At 34.7% G+C, this 25,329-nt stretch overlaps 1 protein-coding gene across 1 annotated transcript in view; it reads right to left on the reverse strand.

The window, feature by feature from the left end:
* Positions 1–932: 932 nt before the first annotated feature.
* Positions 933–25,329, reverse strand: part of RpL31 (ribosomal protein L31) — a 60,705-nt gene continuing 36,308 nt past the window's right edge. The window contains exons 4-5 of the mRNA XM_090406108.1: positions 8,960–9,072; positions 933–1,006 (exon numbers count right to left, since the gene is read on the reverse strand). Coding sequence (XP_090262234.1) covers positions 969–1,006; positions 8,960–9,072 — 151 coding nt within the window. The 3' untranslated portion in view covers positions 933–968. The remainder of the gene's footprint in view (positions 1,007–8,959; positions 9,073–25,329) is intronic.

Raw genomic sequence — 25,329 nt, forward strand, 5'->3', positions numbered from 1 at the left:
AAGATCTCTCCATCCTCCGAAACCCCCACATCACCCAATGAAAAAACCATGTGCATAGACCTACACAGGGTTGTGAAATATAAAGTATGTTTGTAGTAGTTGAAATACTGGTATGAGATAACCACTCACTTATCAGAGGCTTGAAAGATGGAGATTTCTGGATTATGTAAAAAAAAAAAAGTACTTTATTAGTGAGAGTCACATTTCTTCTAACCATAAAAATATCTGGTGAAAAACTTGCCCATTATGCTTCTTATTAATGGCATTATTTGCACATTACTGATAAAACAGTAGTAGTTTATAGTATAGGTACTTAATAATGGAATTCAACACATTTATACCTTCTTTATGAAATACTTTTTAATATTTTCCAGGTTTAAACAGATTGTTAAAACTGAAAGACTGTAATGACAAACAATCCAGATCAAAAAAGTTTCCTACAGGTCATCAGCACCCTCAATATATACAGCCTTAACAATTTGCTCCAGTGTGTAGGTGCTAAAAAATTAAATTATTAGCCAAGCCTTTATAAAGAATAGCTATAACAAAAAAGTTCACAAGACCCTCCACAACAATGCCATACAGGAATCTGGAAGACCAAGTTGAATTTGATGTAGTTTCACTAATTTTTTGGATCAGTTCAGGGTAGTGAAAGCAGTAAAACATACTTAAATATGAAGAAGAAATAAAACGTTGTGTTATTTTCTTAATTGCAAGTCAAGTAATTGCTGTAACATATCTATACAATGAATGCTGAGCAGTGTATTGCACTATATATGTATTCTTGTGGGAGAAACAAGCCTCACTAGCTAAATAGGCTTCAGTAATGAAGGTTCTCTGTATACCCTAGATGACATCTGAACACCTGCACTACAGATTTTTTATGCATGTTGCTGTAGTAGTGTCTGTTTCTATGAAAGTAAAAGCAAATATCTCAACAGACAATTTTATTAGTTTTGCATAACAATTCAGTTCTCACTGACATCCACATTTTCTGTTTGCAAACCTGCAAAGAAAGGAAAAGAAAAATTAATATCACAACTGTCTTTTGTGATATAAAATTAATCAATTTTTGTTTGGCTTCTTCCACTATGAAAAATTAACATGCACACAGAAGTATCTCTTACATAATGGCGCAGTTTACAAAAAAAAAAAAAAAAAAAAGATTTTTTTTTCCCCCTTCCCATCAGCAGCAGTTAAGTATGAGTTTAAACTGTTTCTGAATTGATTCATATATTTCAGTGAAATTTTAAATTTATTATAACAAACTGTTAAGAGATCTTTGGCCACTAACAGTTTATTGAGGTGAGAGTTGATGTACCATAACTCAGCTCACACAATATCGTAATACTCTGGGATGATGGAAGATAGGGGGGGGGGGGAAGCTTCTGAAATCTGTTTTGATTTATATACACGTATTCATGTCCCAGGAAGAGAAATACAAAGCTGGTGACTTAATGTACAATGACAAAATTTAAACAAACCTCTTTAGTGACAAAAACGAAAAGCATAACTTATAAGCAACACATCTAAATTTTCCTCCAAATACTTTTCCATGATTGCTATAAACTTCTGCAAAGCAGAGTTAAAATGTTTATTTTCTCTTTCACTTCTTCTTCTTGTGTAGCTTCTCCCACTTAAGTGGGGTCACTGTTGATGATGAGTCTCCTCCACATCCTCCTGTCTTGGGCTGTCACCACATGCAAGGTCTTCATCTGCAAGTCCCCTTCTACCAGCTCCCTCCATCTCTTCTTTGGCTGCCCACGCTTCCTCCTTCCTTGCACATCCATCTGCATGATCTTCTTCCCATATATTCGTCCTCCCTCCTCATCACATGACCAAACCATCTCAACCTTGCCTCCTGTATCTTCGCTCCTAAGTTCGTAACTTTCACTGTTCCCCTCACATAGTCATTTCTCAGACGATCCTTTCTGGTCACACTGCACATCCACCTAAGCATTCTCATCTCTACTACTTCCATCCTGCTGATGTTATTTTTCCTCAGGGCCACAGTTTCTATAGCATATCATAGCTGGCCTCACTACTGTCCTATAGATTTTGCCTTTCAGATTGATTGTCACCCTCTTATCGCATAACACTCCAGTTCCTACAACCCGCTTGTATCCAGCGTCCCACTTCCTTCTCAGCTCCTCCATCTTCTTCCACTGTTGAACCTAAGTATCTAAAGTCCCTCACCTTCCTGATGACATTTCCTTCCAGCTCCAGATCTGTCTCCTGGCCGCCGCCCATTGTGCAACACATATACTCTGTCTTACTTCTGCTCAGTCTCATACCTCTCCCTTCCAGTACTTTTCTCCATCTTTCCAGTTTAGTTCCCGCTTCTTCTCTTGAATCTGCACACAGCAAGATGTCATCTGCATACAACATTGTCTAAGGCACATCTTCTCTCACCTCCTCCGTCACCACCTCCATCACAATGTTAAACAGAAACGGACTTAATGCTCACCCTTGATGCAAGCCAACTGTTACTTGAAAACTTTCTGTCTGTTCCAGGCAGGTCCGAACACTTGTCTTCACATTTCTGTACATCTCCCGCACCAACCTGACATATTTCTCCAGAACGTTCTTCTCCCTCAGACACTCCAGACTTCTTGCCTTGGCACTCTATTGTATGCTTTCTCCAGATCAATAAATGCCAGATGTAGCTCCTGTTGTTTCTCTTGAAACTTTTCCATCATCTGCAGTAACCCAAAGATAGCATCTGTTGTTGATCTACCAGGCATGAAGCCAAATTGTTCCTTTGCAATCTCCACCACCTTCTTCAATCTTCCATCAAGAACCCTTTCTAGGATTTCATTGTGTGGGACATCAACTTTATTCCTCTGTAATTTTTACAGTCTTGTGCATCCCCTTTACCCTTGTAGATGGGGACAAGAGTACTCTCCCTCCATTCCTCGGGTATATTTTCCTGTGGCAAACTTTCACGAACAGGTCCCACAGCAGATCAATTCATTCTTCCCCCAGTGCCTTCCATGCCTCCACTGGAATCCTGTCGGGGCCCACTGATTTTCCATTCCTCATCCTCTTCATGGCCTCTGTCACTTCCACTGCACTGATGTTCTGCACCATCCCTTCAGAAGGCTGCCCATCTCTTCTGTGAATCCTTGCATTTTCCTCATTCAAAAGTCCCTTTCTTATGTCCACATCCCTCCATAACACTCTTCCTTCAGTGTCTTTGATCTGCCTCACATGTAAGATGTCCTTTGCTGCTTTATTTCTACATTTCGCTAGTTGGTAAATTTTTCTCTGTCCTTCCTTTGTTTCTAATTGATCATACAGATCTTGATATGCCATGGCCTTCGCCTGTGCCACAACTCTCTTGGCTTCTTGCTTTCTCTCTCTGTACTTCTCTGTCCTCTTCCACTCTTCACTCATCCCACTTCTGCTTTGCCTTCCTCTTAGCTGTCACTGCCACTTGTACATTATTATCACTAAAAGAGTAAATAATTCACGAGATCATGCAAAAAATAGAAGAAATTAATTATACCACCTTTTTAAGGTTTGCAAGAGAGAAGTGTAATGTCTATAAAAAAATACATAATGCTTTGATTTCACTGTAACAAAAATAGATACTTCCCTTGATTCTGCAGATTGTTTTTAAAAATAATCACCTTTGCTCATATTATGAACAGTGAAGTAGTTTTTGCAAGTACTGATGGAGCTATCACTACTATATTAGCTTCATTAATTGACAGAAAATGATGTTTGTTCAGTTTTGGAAAGGAAGTCACGTGGCCCCAATAGAGCAAATTTCTACCATGTTCTAATATAGCAATTCAGATTAGTTTGATGGGATAAAAGACCATTGCTCTTCAGACATTCCCTCAGAGTACTTAATTTAATACCAAATGAGTGATTACATTCATTTTTAACAAAGTAATCCATTTGCAATTCTGATTAGCTTAAATAACCAAAGGCCTTTTGGTTTTGAGCTATTAGGTATTAAAAAAAAAAAAAAAAAAAAAAAAATCACCCATTACAAATACTGGAGTGAGAGAACGCTAAAATTAAGATTACAAATAAGCAGTGGCTTCGTGACTATTATTGGTGTCTATGCTCAAAGGAAGAAAGAAATGTGCCTTTTATTCAGATTTATAAAAGATAAAATAAACACAAATAATTATCTATTAATAATGGGAGATTTTAATGCCAGAGTAGGTTCTATGAAGTACAAATATAGAAACAATGCAATAAAAAATGGATACAGACTAAGTTATTATATGCAGAACAATCCCTAATAGTTTTTTTCAAGCATAAAGATCGTCATAAATTCACTTAGGAAATAAACTTAAAAAAGTATAATAGACTATATAATAATAGATATTTAGAAGTGCAGAAATAGAATCTGATCATCGTACAACTGTCTTTTCTCAGTGACTAAGTTGGAGAATGGATACCAACCAGCCTACTAACAGGTTGTGAGTTAGAATCCACCACAAGCATGGATGTTTTATTAGACCACCTTGTCTTCAAAGTGGAAGATTAATTTCATCACCTGAAGTGATTTTGCATCTCACTTTATACTAATAATTGCATCATTAGTATAAACTCAACCTCTCCTAAATAAGAGCCAATCGAGAGATTTTATTGTCCAACACATAAAAATTAATAAAGAACTGCCATTTTCATTTCAGCGGCAGATTGTGCGTTGTCTAGTGTTACTGCCAAAAAAAACTTTCAATCAAGTTGATCATAAATGTGCACATGGATGGCTACAGGTTAAAGGACAGGATTAAATAATATTTTTAATCCTTTCTCAGTGCTATTTTACTCTATTAAGCCTCTACCATTTTTCGTCCTCATGCTTATTTCTCATTAATGTAAGATAACTTGCTATATATTTAGCAATTAAATATACCACCTATATATAGAATAATTATTGGTTACTTATTTATCCTGACACTAACAGATTCTTTTTCCTCTTCCACAGTCCCATGGACAAGAATGGTACAATTTATCAGGTGCCTAGCATGAATATGTTAAAAAACCAACTCCTAGAAACAAGATGAACTCTCAAAACATTTCTAAAAAATATGATAACTATCTTTGTCTAATATCAATTGAAGACATTATACTTCCTTTTTGGTCAAAAATTGAGTTATAGGTTGCAATGCAAAAAAATAAAATAAAATAAAATGCTGAATAGAATAGCACAGAATTATGATTATAGTATACTTAAGTGCATTCCCGTGTTGCCCACAGAATTGTGCAAGTCCGGTTCCGTTAGCAGCACAGTCAACTCGTGCATCATGTTTATCGGTAGAGATAGAGTTGTCTAACTGTACAGATTAACTGCAATGAGAACTGCGGAGCTGTAATAGCACTTCACAAGGTTCGTGTGCGCAGCTAGTAGTTATTTTCAACATGCTAAAAATATTCGTCATCGGTAGGGTGTTTGTGTATCTGACTTCCAAAGAACAGTTCAACTATACTGTGTGAGGGCTGCGAAGACATGGCTCCACCATAATCCTGTGAGAATGAAGAAAGTGATATTTCGCAGAGAATGGTGTCATACGTATTAACTGATAACCTGGGGGGGGGGGGCCTATTGTCATTCTACTGGACACTTCCTAACACCACAACTTATGCAGCAAAGGATGATAAAATCAAAGGCATTTCTCTGGGAGAACATAAACACACAGATGAGAGGATTTTCATCACAAAAGCAGGAACAATTTAAGATAGAACTGTTACAGCAATAATATCAGAGAACTATATCAAAGAAAATAAATGAAGATACAGATAATGAATGGTAAAACAGGCAGCATATGAAGCCACAGGAACAAAACTGCAAAGAAAAAGGAAAGGACTGAGAACCTGGAATCCAGAAATCTTTAATAAGAAAAAAGAAATCTACCTTAAATGGTTAAAAGACAGAACAATAGGAAATGAAATAAAAGAATCAGAACAATAACAAGAAGAGAAAAACCCAGGAAAATCAGAAGACAAGACTGGGAAAAATTTGTATTAAGATTAGAGCATGACATAAATGGACCTCAACTAAAGAGCTATAAAAATTATTAAAAAAATGACTCAAAGAAACAAAGGATAATCTACAATTAGAAGGCACGTCCACAAAAGAATGGACCAATCACTACACCCAGCTTCTAAACAATAATAATCAAATTGAAATAAAGAGAGTGTACGTTCATAAGTAATAAGTCAAGAAACAAATGAAGAACCAATACAGCTAAATGATCTAAAGAAAATATTGGAAAAACTAAAAAACAGAAAAGCTACAGGAGAAGACGGAATAAATTCAGAACTATATACAAATACAGCTCTGAACCATTTCAATTAAGATTGATTAAATTTCTAAACAGAATATGGGAAGAAGGAAACATCCCACAAGAATGGAAGAGAGCAATAGTCATAAATATATTCAAAAAAGGAAACAAAGGATTGCAGAAAGTACAAAGGAATATCCTTATTAAATACATGCTATAAAACATATCTAGATATAATTAAAAGTAAATTAACACAATGGGCAGAGGAAATTATTTGAGAACAATGCAGCATTAGGAAAGGAAAATACTGCACAGATCCCACATTTACACTTAAACAAATTATAGAAGAAAAAAAAGAATAGAAACCTGCCAACATATATGGCCTTCCTAGATTATGAGAAAGCATATGATCAAATCAATAGAACAAAATTAATCAATATACTGTATGAATTGAAAGCTCCACCTCAAACCACAAAAACAATAGCAAATATAATGGAAGAAAGCTATATTAAAATTAAAATTAATAATGAAATAACCAAAAAAATTAAAACCAATAGGTCTCATTCAAGGAAGCAGATTATCACCAATACACTGTATGAAAGCTCCACCTCAAACCACAAAAACAATAGCAAATATAATGGAAGAAAGCTATATTAAAATTAAAACCAATAGGTCTCATCCAAGGAAGCAGATCATCACCAATACTCTTCAATATATTAGGGTGGTCTGAAAAGGTCTTGAGCCTAACAATGATTTTATCCATTTCAAGGGATACAGACAACACTTTTGCTTCAGACAGCTGTATACAACAAACTACTTGATAGAATGACTTGCAATTTCACATGGATGTTTGAGTGTACCAACTTAGAAAAAAAAATTTTTGCTGATAGTGTTGCCATCTATGTTCGAGGCCAAGAACTTTTCAGACTACCCTCGTATATATGGAAAAAATTTCAAGAGAATCGAGGAAAAACAAAATCATAGGAATTAAAACAGGAAATAAAGAATTAACCAGCCTTTTGTATGCTGACGTTCAAGTTATTGCTGAAAATGAAGACCAATTACAGAAAAATCTACACGTATTGAACAAAACAATAGAACAGTATGACATGAAAATCTCAATAAATAAAATGAAATCAATAGCATTTCAAGGTATAGTATGCCCACGCTTTTGAGATCTCCACTTGGAAACTTGCCAAGAATAGTCGATTCATGCTGAAGGGGAGAAAGAAATGAAGGACACACGAATTGGTCACCAACATGCAAAACACGTGCTTTATATATATGTAAATTTTTCCAACTGTTATACAAGCAACACAGTTAACTACAATGATCATAAAGAAGTTAATTTTCCGACAAGTAATAATAAACAACTCATCCCTCAATACGGATTGATTACCCTATTATCGGAATGGATTCTCCTTTTTGTGACATGCTTGGAAGTGTCGAAGGGTCTCTAATCATCCACAACAAAGTAATAGAACAAGTGAAAAATTTAAATATCTAGGAAATTACAGCCACAATGGAGAAATCGACATTGCATATAAAAAGCAAAAATTCCTAGCAGTCATATGAACTTTGAATAGACACTTCAGTAAACAGATGTCTAGAACAACCCAAATAAAACTATACAAAATATAGCCAAACTGATTCTGAAATATGGCAGTGAAACATGGACTTGGAGAACGAGATAAAAGACAAGTGGAAGCTGCAGAAATGAAGTTCCTAAGACCGCTCACAGGCTATAAAAGAATAGATAAGATAAGAAATAAGAAAACAGTTATCCATAATTAACATAACAGAAGACATCACAAACTATAGAAAGAACTGGAAAAAACATATAGAAAGAATGAATGAGGACAGATGGCCAAATATTGCTTGGAAATATAAGCCAAAGGGACACCGATCAAGAGGAAAACCTGAGAGGAGATGGACAGAAGACTTTTTAAACCCATGAATACGTTACAGACAAACAATTGCGTAATACAGGAAGCCAAGAAGAATTTTTCATGAAAAATGATGCAACATCTTGACTTGAACTGTGAGCAGTGGCTACCAATTTATGTTTTTGCTTCGTCAAATGCTGTTTTATATCAGAATGGTCACCATGTTCAATTAAAAAAATTGAACAGGACACAGTACATTGCGACTTGTTTGTTGTTTTGCCATCTTTCAAGAAGGGATAATCTTCTTTTTCCTGTGATACACTTCCTTTTTGGCACGATAAAATCTAGATGAAATATCACCACTCACAATATACTCACTTTAACTTTCACAATTACTAACTGACCGGCACAAGAAGCACAAAACAATGGTATGGTAGACAAAATAACCTTTTGTTTCCACCCAGATGCAGCATTTTCGTCCTATCACAGAGAGTGTACGTTCATAACGGTTGATAATCGTCATAGCATGCATATTTTCAATCTCAAGCTATCAGTCACCAGCAGAGACATTATCCTTTCCATATAAGAACATACAAGAATGAAGTCATGCCATGAATTAAAAAAAATTCACGGCATGACTTTTTTTTTAATTCATGGAAAAATTAAGGTTTTGTCGGAACAACCCCTGTTAAAAAAGGGATGTCTGGTCACCCTATTATATGCCCCTTGAGGGATTTGATGATAATTTACAGAAATTTTTTAACATAAAGTGATAAAAAAAAACTGAACTAGAAATGAATAAAATTGAATATTGTTTCAACTTACCCTTAAAAGTTGTAACAGGCACATGAGTTATTAAAGTGTACAATTTGTGTGGTGAATCTTCATCCTCATTTCTCCTCCTGGATAACTGAACTCTAACACGATAAGGGACATTTCTGAAATAATATATTTTTCTAGAATTAGTTCACCTCATAATAAATCTTAAAAATTAGTAAAATTTTAATAAGTTCAAAGCTGTTTTTCACATTTATTACGAATAGATATTTGATACAAGTAAAATCATTATTTTTACATTTCACAGTGTTTTCCAGATGCTTCCCAATTTAAATTCTTATTCACACCCTCCCTGTATTTGTGATCTTTAATCTTACCTAAATATTTGAGGATACTATATTAGTGTTCCGGCTTTCCATCTGTACTAAATTTTTTATGTATATATTTATACATTTATGAATTTCTTGAGGTTGTTCAAATCACATGGAATTCAAGTCTTTTCCCTTTCAACTGTAATTCCTGTTTTTCCATTCTGGATTTTTTAAATTATTTCTGTTAGAGCTGCCTTGAATAGTTTAGTAATATTTCCTTATCAAATTCCCTCAAGTTGCTTATATGTCAATGCTAGATGACTGGGAGGAGACTGTCACAACAAAGAATGTTGCTAAATAATAAATATAGGATGTTATTTTGGGGAAATATAGATCATGGAGAGGAAAGAGTAGTAGCAGTCAACACCACAGACGAAGGAATATTTCTTGAATTGTTGGCAATTTCAAGTAGAGTAAGATGGGCAAATTTTGTACCTATGTTCCCAAATAAGGTAGTTGACAAAGAAAATGAAAGAGCTAGTTCTGGTTTGAGACAAGTAACAGGGTGGGGGGAAACAAATAACAGGCAAATAGAAATGTTTTCAGGAAATTTGGAGGCCTAATGGTAATTTCTTTTCAGTGAAGGATTAAAATTTGATATTTTAAGGACACTTGTGACATAAAGATTGTATAATATAAACACGTATTCACAAGAAAGATATTTAATTAGCCAAATATTTCGGTCTGAAAATTGCAGACCATCTTCAGTGGCACTACAAGTTTAAAAAAATACAAGATGGAATACTAACAATAGATCATTTATAAATAGAACATGCCGTGTGATGTTATATCACTAAGTATTAAAGGGAAATATTTTTAAGCAGAGACATGATTGAATTGAAGATATTAATTAATAATTTCAAAATTTTTTAAATAAAATAAAAATAATGTGAATTAATGAATTATCCTGATTAGACTTTCCCAGATTTTTGATACAGATATACAGTCATTCCGATTAAGGTTAGGACAATGGAGTAAGGCCTCTACGCTTTCTTTGAATAAACGTTCAAATTTATAGCGGGATCTATGTAAGAGGCGAGTTTTTGATCAAAGGATGTTGTGGTTAGTTTCTATCCCGTGCTGAGCCAATCCAGATTTTTCGGGTTTGTTGTGATGAATGGAGGATTGATGTTCTTGGATTCTTTTTTCTAAAGAGCGTCCAGTTTGTCCAAAATAGGAGAGGTCACAGTTGCAGGGAATTCGATAAACTCCAGGAAGAGACATAGTTGAGCATTTGTCTTTAGAAGAAGGAAAATGGGAAGATAATTTATTAATAGGTGAATAAGTAGCTGTTAACTCATATTTCTTCAGAATTCTTGAAATAGGTTCTGAAATCCCAGAGATGTATGGAATTGGAACTCGACATATTGAATCTTTGTAGTTTAGAGGTGGATTATAAGAATTGAGAAGATGTTGTGTACGCTTCTCAATTCTTATAATCCACTCAATGGCTTTTCCAAATCTCAATTTGGAAAAGCCATTGAGTTTCATGTGCTGTAGGATAGTAGAAAGTTCTTTCTGTAGAAAATTAGAAGTAGAACAATTAGTTTTGGCTCTTCTGATTAGACATTTTATGATTCCTGTTTTTTGACAAGGATGATGGGCAGATAAAATAAAATGTCTAATCAGAAGAGCCAAAACTAATTGTTCTACTTCTAATTTTGATTTGAAAGTTTGGTTAAACACCTAGAACAAAAATATTAAAGCACTGATACCACAAGAAAGAACATACAACAGTAAACTCTCGATTTAACAGACTATTAGGGGCTAAATGTTGTCCATAAAATCATGAATCAAGAACATTTTTATGTAAATAACATTTTACTGAGGATCAGGCTTGAAAAAGGCATCAATTTTCAGTTGCTTCCAACATTTATACTGTTTCTTACTAATTATCGATTGAAATTGTCAAAAATGTTCGTAATAAGCAATCACCTATGGATCTGAAGATGCACCTATGAATGAGATGATGTCGTCCATGTGTTCTCTAACCACCAATAGTTTTGGACCAGCTGGAACTGCATCTTCTTCCTCGCTGTCACCTCCTGATCTCCCCATAGAACATCTTCAGCAATCTGTTCCTGGCTGAGAATTTGGTAGCCTGCATATCCACAGTACTAATGTACTATAGGTTGACCAACCTCACTTGGATGAATTCTCCATTAAAAAAGAATATCAACAAATGTAATTTTTAAGGAGGGTGGGGTGTCAGATTTTTCTCTCACTGAGTGGTGCAGGCAATGTCAGCTTCAATAAGTCCCTAACTTCCAGGTGGGGGTCCTCTCTTCACCTCCCTACCGGCTGAGGTGGATGAAATAGTGAGCCCAAATTACACTTCTTATCCATGTTATTCAACAATGTTACAGAATCGTATCCAGATTTAGCTGAATGTCTATAAACGTCATGCCCAGCTAGGGTGTTAATATCAGAGACTACCATTATTAAGTGCAAGTTACCATATCCATAAGCAACCAACAAGTATGATTTTCAATTCTTCAGTAAAAGAAGTGTTTTTACATGAAAATATCTCTTTAGTTTGTCAATGGATGAATAATCATATTTATTCAGCAACTATTACATATATCAAACCTTCTAATCCTTCTCTGTGCACTAATGCAAATGATAAATTTTGTATACAAAATTAATATTTTCTCCCTCTCTATTCCATGTTTAGAGTGGAGGGAGAGTAATTCAAGGCCAAATATCTATAACCAAAAAAATTTTAGAATTTCATTCATGATCGTGAACTGAATGTACACGTATCCCGGTCTTCAATTTAGTTCACATTATGAATCCATCTCAATTCCCTGTCCCCCCCCAACCCTGAAATGTTAAACATGAAATTACAAAATTAATAGGATTCTAATGCATACAGCAGGAAACCCCATCATATGAATGTCTAGAAAAGCTGATAGATCAATTAGTCAGAGAGAAAATCATAATCCCAAGAGATATGCTTTTAAAAGCATAAAAAAGTCTCAGTGAATGACAATTATTTCTTATGTATTAATTCCAAAAAATCAAGGAAGGGAAACCTCCATTTTTCTCAATTCACTACAGTGAACTTTGAACTCTGACACATTTCTCAGAGATGTCTCAGAAGTTGAGATCACACCCACACGAGCTATTAAATATTGTTCTCTATTCAGATATGTAGCATAAAAGCAGTCAGTTAATAATATAGCTTGTGTCTGTGAAGTGAAATAATTTCATACTTTACAATATGAAATTTTGGAACTTCACATTATTATTTTGCACTCAATTTTAATGCTACTAAAATTAACAGCAGCATGGTTTCTTTGAATGCATCAAAAATTATGAAATATGGTAACTTTGTATTTAGTAGTCATACTTCCACCATATTTTCTTGAGTTTTATATCATCAATGAACTTGATAGACATCTAATCAAGAACTGTTAAACCATGAAAAAATGTTTATCAATAATGATGAATGCTTGCTACTGTTAAATGACACATCCTGATGTAATTGTCTTAATTCCTGAAACCATAATTTAAATCATGGCTAGATTTATTACATAAGATAAGAGACTATTATGTTAGAGCTCCTCGCTTCATTTACTCATTCGGTGGTTTTATGCATTTCATTACAATTCAGCAAATTAGTAGCAGTGATCATCACAACAAACAAAAAAAAATTGTGTTGTGTGATTTCTAAAAATTGAATTAATGAAAATTTATTTAAATGTACTACTATTAAATAAAATGCCAAGTGGCTGAAATTTTTCATTAGAAACAAAACTGAGAAAGCAGACTGTCCAACTTCAGTATAATTGATATGAAACATTTTAACCATGCTACTGGCTAGGACGTATATACACATCCAAGTAAACATGGATTAAGTGCATAATAAAATTGTAATACCATTGATATATGATGGATACAAAGCATACGAGGATGCGTATTTGATCCATAATGGCCCGTAAGGTGGTTAATACACACTTCAAACTTCTCTTAAAGACAGATTTAAACATACATATGCAGGTCATTTATCACTGAATTTAAAAAACAATACATTTGCCATATTTCCTAAGGAAGCTAATTCAATATAAAACTGAATGTCAATAACTCGGAAATAATAATAATAAAAAAAAATTGCATCAATGAGGTGTATTAGTTGGAGTCTATCTTAAGAGTTAATACAGTATAGTACAACAAACTTGTGAGATCACAGGAATTGTTTGATATAGTGAATTTGTGTTTTAAAAAGCAGCATACCAATGACATGACTCGATCAGGATTTTCAGTAATTTGCTATAACAAATGTCAACTAGGGATGCAGCAAACATTCAGCTGCATCAGTGAAAGATTTGGTATTGTGAAGTGTCTGGATGATATCAAAGATCTCAAATGTAATTCAAACTGATTTCAAGTTATATGCTGACAAAAATATCTGGACACCTAGTTGTGATATATATATTTAAAATAATAATAATAATAATATAATAATAATAATAATAATGTTTCTAGTACAAAGTGGAACCATCTTTGACCTGAATGACAGCAAATATCCTTCTGGGCATGCTTTCAACGAATTTCTGATGTGTCAGAATAGGAAAATATTATTCCTTTCTCACACTAAGTTTCCCCCATTATTACCCTAATTTCCTGAACATGTTCGATGGGATCGAGATCTGGACTCTGAGATGCCAGTCCAACATTTCGATGTTGTTTTGTGGAAACCAGTCTCAGACACACAGTGCAGTATGGAACTGGGTCATGCTGGAACATGCAAGGGTCACTGCAGAAGTACTTCCAGTGTCAGAGCATGAAGCCATCCAGGTAGCCATCAGACATCATATAAGAATAAGAAACTAAGATAGAAATCAAATCAAAGAGTTCCATGCCGAATATAGCAAACTTATAGTTTGTTATATTCGGCATGAAACTCTTTGATTTCTATCTTAGTTTCTTATTCGGCTTTGAAATAATGTGGGATTAAATATCTCCTTAATTTAAATAATTTTTACATCACCGAAGCGAAGCCTTTTGGCTCTTTTATTTCATTAATTTATTTGTGCACCTTTTTGACAACTCGTACTGTAAAGTATTAAAGCTATTATCACTACAATCTTGGTATTATTTGGTCCACCTACTTACTGATGAGACCTCAATAAAGGTTGAAACCGGTCTAGGTAGTGACTTGTCTCCCTTAATGTAAAACAACATACATCTCCTAGGGAATGCGTTTTACATTAGGACTAATACTAAGAACAGCGATCGTAGCTTTATCCACCTTTACTGCGAGTTGCCTGGTATTGTACTACCAGGTGTTTGTTTATGCTTGGACTTGCCGAACTCTTATAGTTTGCTATATTCAGCATGAAACTCTTTGATTTCTATCTTAGAGTTTTTTATTCGGCTTTGAAATAATGTGGGATTAAATATCCCCTTAATTTCAATAACTATAAATATATAATTTTTTGACCACAAAATTAATGTAATAAAAATAACCAATACTGGGTTTATTGGTTGTAAAGATTTGGTACTACTAGTTTACCACATAAACTGGTGGCTTCATCTGGGTTTGGATATTTATCCAAACGCAGATGAAGCCACCATCTTCAGTGAAGACAGAAGAGCCAATGAAAAAAAAAAATGTCATATTTGCAAAAGTAAGGATAATTCAGATAATGATTGTATATCATCATCAAATTCCTGACATGTATTCTCAAGGGGTGTACAGGATGTGATAGTACTACATAAAAAACTTACATCATTACTAACTTCCTATCTACAATTTTTCTCCAAATCAATCTGTTACCTGTCAAGAATCTAAAATTATCAGATCTTATTTCTGTCTTCTAAGGTTTCTTACTGTATCAATCCACATGCATCTTGGTCTTCTCTGGGTCTTTTCTATGCCAACCTGGCAGAGTACACTTGTTTTGCTAATCTTTCCTCTCCCATTCTGTTTAAGCGACCATACCACCTGAGATTAGCTCTGCTAACAACGTCAAGTTCTTTCCTAATATTCTCATTTTTAACATGATATTGCCATGGAAGCCATCTGTTCATGCCCCTAATCTTTTTCAGGACTCTCATATCTGTGGTCTCTAGTATTTGGTCAAGTGTTTTATTTCTAACCCAGTTCATAGATCCACAAGTTAAAATTGTTTTGAACACTGTCTTGTATCCAGCTAATTTAATGTTTTGACTAATTTCTCTCTTATTCCATATAAATAATTTATTCAGTTGACCAGCTTTATTGATTCTGTGGTCTATTTCCATATTTAATTTATCATCTTCACTAAAATTTGTACCTAGGTAGCTGAAATGTTTTACTTGTTCTATCGGTTCTCCATTCACAATGCAGTTTCTTGTCTTGTTATTGCTGATCTTCATACCAAATCTATTACTGCAGTAATTCAATTTAGTCAGGGAATCTTGCACACCTGATTGTATATCATCATCATATTGTGGCGGATTTGTTTAGAAGTATAAAGTTATGTACTTCAATTCTAACTACTAACTTACAACTCAAATAAAGACTAAGCACTGCTTGATATAATGTCCCACTGATCGATATAGTTATATAGTTACATCTTGAATAGTTTTTCCTCTTTGCACCTTGTCATATGCCTTTTTTTAGATCTACAAAACATAAATACATATCTTTGTTCTGTTACCATGATTTCTCGACTTGTCACACAGTGTCACAAAGTGAAAATCTCACCCTGACAGCCTCTATTTCAGCAGGATCCAGTTGTTCTTCACTAAGCTTCCTTTCCACAATCCTTTTCAACCATTTCTCAAGAACTCAGCCACTTCCTTCTGAGAGCACCTCTGGAGCTTCCATAAGTTAGGTCCCAAGCTTCCCAGTTTTGAGAACTCAGAAATTAGGACTGACTTAAATCGGGAGTAATCCAGGGTTTGCTTGAGAATGGGGGAAGAATACAGGAAAGCTTTAGCCTTTCCCACCAGTTTACTTCGAAGTAGGACTAGCAACTGAAAATCAGTCCATCCTCCAACTCTTCTAAGCTCTTCTATGTAACTAAAGAAATTTAGGACGTCATCAGTCTCCTCGCCCAAAAATTGTGGGAACACCTGCTGTGGGTTAATGTAATGAAAGAATTCGCCGTTATCCATGCTTAAATTACTGGAGGGTTCAGTCATACTTGCATCTAATTTACACTAATTAACTCTCTAAAATTCTCAACAAAACTTAACTAAACTTCTACCTCTCAGTTGTCTGATCTGCTACCAAAACCAACTTGTTGTGAATAGATTTAATTAGCTAAACTACATCCTGTCAGCTGCGCCATTTATGTTGTGTCCCAATTTATGATTTTTATTCTATCTAGTTATTTCCCCTTTATCTATGTTCAACTATTATCTACGCACGAGCTATCACCAAAATTTTTACTAATACTTAAGTTAATTCTCCCTTTAGTATCCCTAATATTTGTATTATGCTGCGCCTTTTGGGACATTTAGTTTAAGATATTATATACAAAAACAAGGAGAAAGAACTATAATATGTCTGAAAGTGAAACTATGTTGCAGTCATGACACTTTATCTCGTTTCTTAACACATTAATTTCCCACGTGATTAGGTTCGTAATTTTTCAAGTGGTGCATTGGACAGCAATTTCAGATAACTGTTTTATCATTGGACAAAAGGTTTATTAAATTCCTTAACATGGTACAATTCAAATATTAGTTATTACTCAATTCAATGCTATACTAAATATTTACAAACTGACATTAGCTTATAAATAATTAAGCTATGATCCTATAATGGGTATTACGATCATGCCACCATACACATTCAACACATAAATTCATTTGACACGGACATATAAGATTAATTCACACTATTTAACTATCCAAACTTAAGTAGATTAACTAAACCATTTACTGCACTGACACATAACTATGACATTTAAACTTTCTTATACAATATATTAGACATGCAAAATTCTCAGGACACTTAATTACTCATAATATTAACATTAGTAAGCTTACTTTCGTTATATTCTGTCATATACTAAAGTCCTAGTATTGTTTTCTTGGTCACTTCAACAGTTCAGTATGAGAATAATGATAACTAATACAGACGAATCTTAGTTAACACGAGATATATTTTACAGTACCTTTCTTTCTTGAATTTTCCATATGGGCCTCTACCTTTTTCTGATCGAACTATCTTGGTATAACCTCTCCAATAATCTGTTTCTCCTACGTTCCTTTTGGAATTAAACTATGCTTAAGCGGTCTTAACCTCTCGCAACTTAGGACACACTTTGAATCATCTATATAACGGCTGTACAACTCGCGATGTGGACATCGATTTCTTTACTTCTTTCCCTTTCTCGTAGTTGACACTGGAGTTGAAACACAAAGAATATGCTTTCTTTTCTTTGACTATATGGCATTCCTTGCTTCTTACACAGGAAGTACGGAATCGAAATCCTGCTCACTTTCGTTTCCGTGTTGTGACGACGGAGATATAACCCCTATCTCGACACTCAGGAAAACACCGTGAAATCCATACGAAAGAGCTCGCGAAGAACTCTCCCGGAACAGAACCAAAACCAAAAAAGAGTCTCTTCTAAAAAAGTCCAAAAAAGCCTCCGGGGGGGGTCCTAACCCTTTTATACTCTCTCTCCTAACGGCACCTTCTCTAACTTATTTTCTCTCCCCCCCCCCCTTTGACTTGACTTTACTGACCAATTAGGGTGGGGTTTTTCTGCCAAACGTCATTTGATCGGCGAGCCCGTAACGAAGTTTCAATCTGAGAATTGACCCTAAGCGATTTTCTGTTGTTTTTCTTGTGCTAGCCGCTAATTTAATCTCCTTTCAAAATTTTTCTATGAATTTACTTAATATTTTAATCTCTAGCCTCTCACATACCATCTCTTATGACTAATCCTTTTCTGTCTTATCTAGCTAAATTTTCTCTTTTAGTTAGTTCAAACACCTTTATATTTTATATATTTTATTGGATGCAAGAATATTTCTTTTTCTTTTAAATAATTCATCTATTATCTTTTATGCAGGGTTTTTAATTTATTTATTCTTCATGTTATACCATGATAGTGAGAATTCTACATTCTTAAGATATGAGGTGTAACAGTAGCCATAGTATTCAACACAAAATACGAGGTTAATCTTCTTGAATGGCAGGCAGTGTCAAGTAGAGTGATTTGGACAAATATCAGAATGGGGAACTGGACAATGAGACTTATTTGTGCCTATGGTCCCACAGAAGGTTCTACTAAGATAGAAGTGGAGGAATTTTTTGAGGCTCTAGAGAAAGCTACTGACACAATGAAAAAGGAAAAGTTGGTCCTTGTTAGGGATCTAAATAGCAGAGTAGGAAGTGATTGTCAGTCATACAAAAAAGTTTTGGGAAAATTTGGAGAAAAGAGTAAAGCTACTAATAATGGCAAATACCTATTGGATTTCTGCTCAAGACATGGACTGGTTATTGCTAACACCACGTTCCAAAATAAAAATGTGCACAAATTCACATGGAGAGAGGCTAGCAATAAGAAAAGTCTCATTGACTATGTTGTTGTTGATAGTGATGTTTTCTCCCTGGCGCAGGAAACCAGAGTGTACAGAGGATTTAAAACTGGAAGTGATCACCATTTAGTTTTGAGCAGGATAAAATTGAATTTCGTACTGAAAAGAATAACACGTAAGAAAGTTTTAAAGCGAATAAAACTTGAGCAGCTCTCAGATGTGAACTGTAGACTAAAATACACAAAGATTATTGAAGGAAAAATGAAAGAGTTTGAGAACAGGAACCAAACACTGGAGATTCAGTGGCAAGCCTTGAAGAAAACCCTGATTGATTCAGCTAGAGAGGCATGTGGTGAAGTTCTCTGCAAGGATAGAAAAATTAGAACTCCATGGTGGACAGAGGAAGTTAAAGAGGCAGTGAAAGAAAAGAAGAAAGCATATCAAAAGTTCCTGGCAAATAAGTCAGCTTGTGCTCTTAGAGAATACAGAGACAAATGTAAGAAAGCTAAACAGTGTGTAAAATAGCTAAACAAAAGTCATGGGAAGACTTTGGCAAGAACATAGAAAATAAATATCAGGAATGTGGCAAAATATTCTGAGGTTGTTGAAGAAGCTTAGGAATGGAGGAAAGAGTGCTGTAAAAGGAGCTCAAGATGATAAAGGTGAAATGAAAATGGGAGAAAAAGATATCTTTGAAGTATGGAGTAATTACTTTGAGAATTTGCTAAATGCAAATTACTTTGATTTAGCAAATCAAAGTAATAAACATGATATCAAGCAGTGATAAAAAACACTGACCAGGCATGCAGTCAGGAATACATATCCATACTTGAAGTAGAAAAAGCTAACAAAAGCTTGAAATGTGGAAAGGCAGCAGGAGTAGATGATAATCGACCAGAAATGCTGAAGTATGGTGGTATAAAAGTCTTACAGTGGCTGCACTGCATAGTTCAGAATGAATGGACAGAGGGACGAATTCCCAATGATTGGAGTAGATCTCTCATAGTACCTATATATAAAAAGGGAAATAAAACTGAATATGAGAATTACAGAGGTATATCTCTATTGAGTGTTCCTGGTAAGAAATATGCAAGTATACTTGAGAAACGGTTGAGAAGAATTGTGGAAGAAAAGCTTGGTGAAGAACAAGCTGGATTCAGGTCAAATAGAGGCTGTCAGGATCAAATCGTCTCTTTACGACAAATAGTGGAGAAATCATGGGAATATAACAAAGATCTGTATTTAAGTTTTGTCGATTTGGAAAAGGCATATGACAAGGTGCCAAAAGAGAAGCTATTCAATAGGCTACAATTATATGGTGTCAATGGGTCATTATATCAAGCAGTACTTAGTCTTTATTTGAGTTGTAAGTCAGCAGTTAGAATTCAAGGATGTACAGGAAGATGGTTTAATGTTAAATCTGGTGTGAGACAAGGATGTACATTATGAAGGAAAGTGGTATTAAACATGATATCAAAATTAGAGATGTTAATGTCAGCTCTTTGCTTTATGCGGATGATGTTATACTTCAAATCAATCTGCTACAAGTCTGCAAGATTCTCTGACTAAAATGAATAATTGTTGTAATAGATATGGTATGAAGGTCAGCAATAAAAAGACAAAGACAATGAATATAGGCAGAATCATTGACAATGTCAACTGTGTTGTGAATGGAGAACCTGTGGAACAAGAAAAACATTTCAGCTACTTAGGCATAATTTTTGGTGAAGATGGTAAATTAAATATGGAAATAGACAATAGAATCAACAAAGCTGGTATGGTAGAAGTCAATTGAATAAATTCATATGGAATAAGAGAGAAATTAGTAGGAACACTAAATTAGCTGTATATATACAAGACAAGTGTTCAAACCAGTTTTAACTTATGAATCTGAGAGCTGGGTCAGAAGTAAAATACTTGACCAAAGACTAGAGACTGCAGATATGAGAGTTCTGAGAAAGATTAGAGGCATGAACAGATGGCATCAATGGCAATATCATATTAAAAACGAGAATATTAGGAAAGAACTTGACATTGTCAGCAATAGGAACGTGTTAGCAGAGCTAATCTCAGGTGATATGGTCACTTAAACACAATGGCTGAGGAAAGATTAGCAAAACAAGTGTTCTCTGCCAAGTTGGCAGGAAAACGACCCAGAGAAAGACCAAGATATAGGTGGATTGATACGGTACAAAGTGCCTTAGACGATAGACTATCATATCCTGTACACCCCTTGAGGGTACATGGCAGGAATTTGATGATGATGCTTTGGTATAAAGCTCTACATAAATTTTATAATATAATGAACGACATAACAATTTAATGTGAAGATTGGCCTTGTACTTCAACTACAAGGCTATCAATATTGATATTAATATTACTTAAGGATAATCACATGGAATTTTTGAGGTTTTTGTCCGTTATTCTTGTCCGAATTTTTGATTTATCGTATTTCATCCTCGAAAAAAACTGTTCACACATATATGTGCTGCTGAAAAGATAAATGATTTTCCTTGAAAAGGCGCATAAATTTGTATATTTTTCTTCCACCAAATAAAATTTATAAAAATCCATCAAAACAATGTTGTTAAATTGTGATTTTAACACTAAATCCGCCTGAAGCTCAATAAGTTCCATCTGTAAGTTTTGTGGCACATTTACACCAGCATCCATCGGACAAGCAAATATAGCGAATGTGGAGTCTTTGTTTTTGAAGTTGGCAAACCTTGTATCAAATTGCTCTATTAGTGCCTTCAGTTCATCTCCATAACAATTATAAGGGATATTTTAATGAGTTGCTAGAGTAGGAAAATTATAACAATTTTTAGCTCTTATCTGACTTTCCAACAATCTTAGTTTATTACAAAAACCTTTGACATGTCCATGCAGTTCATGAACCAATTGTCCTTGTTTTTGCAATTTAAGATTCAGTTCGTTTAGGTATCCGGTGACATCTACAAGGAGTGCTAAATCACACACCCAATCATCATCTTTTACTTGGTTAATTGCGTTTCCTTTTATGTCCATAAAATCTGCAATGTCTTGTCTCAGATCATAAAATCGTTTTCACATTTTACCTTTACTCAACCACCTAACTTCACAATAATAAGACACATCCTCATAATCCGAAAATAGGTCTGCCAAATATTCCTTAAATTGGCGGTGATTAAGTGCACGTGACTTAATAAAGTTAATACTGGCTTATACAACTTCCATAACATTTGTGAATTTAATCTATTTAGCACACAGATTTTGTTGGTGGATAATGCAGTTAAAATTTGATAAATTTTCCGGATGGATTGCTCTTTCACGAACTATTCCAATAAATCCCTTCTGTGCACTAACCATTGCAGGGGCTCCATCAGTGCATATGCCAGATAGTGAATTCCATTTAAGCCCAAATCTCTCAAAGACTGTGTTAACTGTTTCAAATATATCTTCACCGGTAGTTGTTCCTTTTAAATACCAAAGCACCAATAATTCTTCTGAGATGTTGAAATCCGAATCAACTCCTCTAATAAATATTGCTAGTTGTGCTGTATCGGAGGCATCCAAAGCAATTGAAAATGCTTCCAATCTAGCAATCTTCTCTTTTAAACTTTTTTTGATATCATCAGCCATAATTTCTATCAGTCGGACAACAGTATGTCTCGACAAACGAATATTCTTGAAGTCTTTTTTCTTTTCAGGACATATTATACTTGCAACATCCAGCAGACATTCTTTGATAAATTCTCCTTCACCAAATGACTTAGAATGCTTAGCGATTTTTTCGCTTACCACACAAAGCTGGCTTTGACAATGCTGTGGTGCTGGGCCCTTTGCTTGTTGGACATTTGCTGCTGGGTATCCAAGTTCTTCTTCAATTTCTGTATTTCATCTTTTCATAGTTGTCCATCAATTTTTGGGTGATCCGCATATCTCGAAGTAAAGTGTCTCTTCAAGTTGTATTCTTTGTTGACGGATACATTCGTTGCACAGCAAACATACAGGCAAACCTTTATTCAGAATAAAATAATAATCCTCCGTCCAGTTGTCTTGAAATTGATGATTCTCTCCATCTACTTTCCTTTTTTTTTGCAATAACCCCTGACATTGTCCCAAATTTAAAGTGCTATTCAGAACTGTCAAACAAAACTGTCTTCTACTCCGCAGACAGTGTAGAAGACAAAGCTGTCTTCTACACTGAACAGAACATATCAATGCAGGCAATAAACAAAGCACAACACCAATGCAAATCCCAAACTGACATGTTGTAACACGTTCACACACGCTGCTAGTCAAAGTGAGAAAGAGACATTGGTTGGAGAAAACAGTGTGTTTTGCACAAGTCATATCAGCTTAATGTGAGTTAGTAGAACACGCCATGTTTTCTCCCACCACGAATCAGACAAACTTCACTGAAATAGATTAGGGCCAGATCAAAACAAATAGAGAGCCAGATACGGCCTGCGGGTTGCCCATGTGCTCTAAAGCCTCAAAAAATTCCTTCACTTCTACCCAAGTAGAATCTTCTGTTGGACTATAGGCACAAATAAATCTCGTTGTCCAGTTCCTCATTCTGATATTTGCCCACATCACTGTACTTGAAATTGCCCGTTATTCAAGATCAGCCTCATATGTATTCAATACTATAACCACTCCTTTTCTCTGATCGTTATTGACTGAATATAACATTTTGTATTTATTGCTTAGAAAGACCTCACCAGTTTTTCTCTCTTTGGTTTCAGTCACTCCTATTATGTCAATCTGGTACTTAATCCAATTCCTCAACTAGCTCCATTTCTTTGCCATTGAGGTGTCTTATGTTATGAACACAGTAGCGATCTTGAACTCTGGTGATGTTGAGTCAGGATGTGTTTCAGAATTTGTTCCAGTAGCTGAATTTTCACTGTTCGCCCTGGTTCCCTGGCAAAAACAATGGGGACTTTGTTTAACCAGGTGACATCACAGCCTGCATGTATTCTGTCATGTTGTACCATCATTTTAAATTGTGGTTTAAGACAATAAGAATACAATTTGGTTGGCTAAATCCCAAATTGCCAGCCCATTCTCATTCATTCAGTATCCAGGTAGATACCTAACAGGATGCACCAGAAGAAGGTGATAATTGGACATTGGTCAGAAGCCCTGGTCGGTTCTCCACATTCCTTTAAAGATTAAGGTCCCCTCTCAGTTATACAGCTTTGATCGTTAAGCACCCTGCCATCGTATGATTGTATATTATGTAGCCTATTAATACAAAGTAACGAAAAAAATATGCCAAGGTCTTTTTAATAACTTTTAATATAAAGAAAAACAATTTATTAGTCATCTAATATAATATATATTAGATGTCTTATATAAATAAAACAGGGAAATAAGTACGTATAACAAGCATAACAAATTTTACAAGATAATTTACTGCTCCATCAAACCACATATATTCCTGCCATGACTAAATTAATCACCCGAAAACTGCATTAGCCTCTCCTTATTGTTATTTACTGAACTACAGTAAATAAATGTATACAGCAGCTGGTTATTATTGACTAGTTATGTTAATTTTAAATATTCATTTGTCAATAATGAAAGAATATTTCTATTGACTTGTTCTTTCCTTTGCATTTCCCATTCTAAGATGACTTGTTAATGATGGCTCACATATTTACATCTTTGAGTAATTCAACTATACCAACCAAATTTAGCATTCTTCATTATTTTTTCTAATATATCCTAAACATTATACCCCCCCCCCCCACACACACACTTGCAGATTGTTACAACTGAAGAACCATCATGATATGTAGAAAGTTCTTGCTGAAATTCGAGCACAAAATTTCCACGGGATGCAGTGTTTTCTTTTGCTGTGTCAGAGTGGCCGCGAGAGAGAGGGATGATTACCCCCGGCATGAACGTGTCAAATACTAACTGTTGTTCACTTATGAAAAACTCTTTTCTGGAACAGAATTGCTTTGGTTATTGAATAACGATTGTCGTTTTAAAGTTTCTATCTGAAATTAAGCTGTTTAGAACTCTATACTCATCAGAGTACCAAGAGTTGCTGACAAGGCAAATATACAGATGCTTTATCAGCACACGTGTTTTAAGTAGTGCAAGCCAAGACAACTCCAGTGGCAATGATTGTATTGTTGTAAGCTCACAATCATTTTTCCAAGCTTTCATTGTTTCTACGTATACATGCTTATTCCAATTATGTTCATGTGGTTAGATGATTAGGTGAATTATTATTACATATTTTTTTATATGTATTTTCTGTATTTATATGTATTACATGCTTATTCCAATTATGTTCATGTGGTTAGATGATTAGGTGAATTATTATTACATATTTTTTTATATCTTTCTTCATTCTGCAATTTGGCAGAAGAATATTCAGCCAAATCATAATTCACAATTAAATTTTAAACATCATGAATCATCAAATTCCTGCCATGTACCCTGAAGGGGTGTACAGGATATGACAGTACTACAAGAAAAAATTACATCATTACTAACTTCCTATCTATAATTTTCCTCCAAATCAGTCTGTTACTTGTCAAGACTCCAACATTATCA

The sequence above is a fragment of the Typopeltis vanoorti genome, chromosome 16, assembly GCF_054136105.1.
Source record: "Typopeltis vanoorti isolate ZY-2024b chromosome 16, IOZ_Tvanoo_1.0, whole genome shotgun sequence".
Taxonomy (NCBI): domain Eukaryota; kingdom Metazoa; phylum Arthropoda; class Arachnida; order Uropygi; family Thelyphonidae; genus Typopeltis; species Typopeltis vanoorti.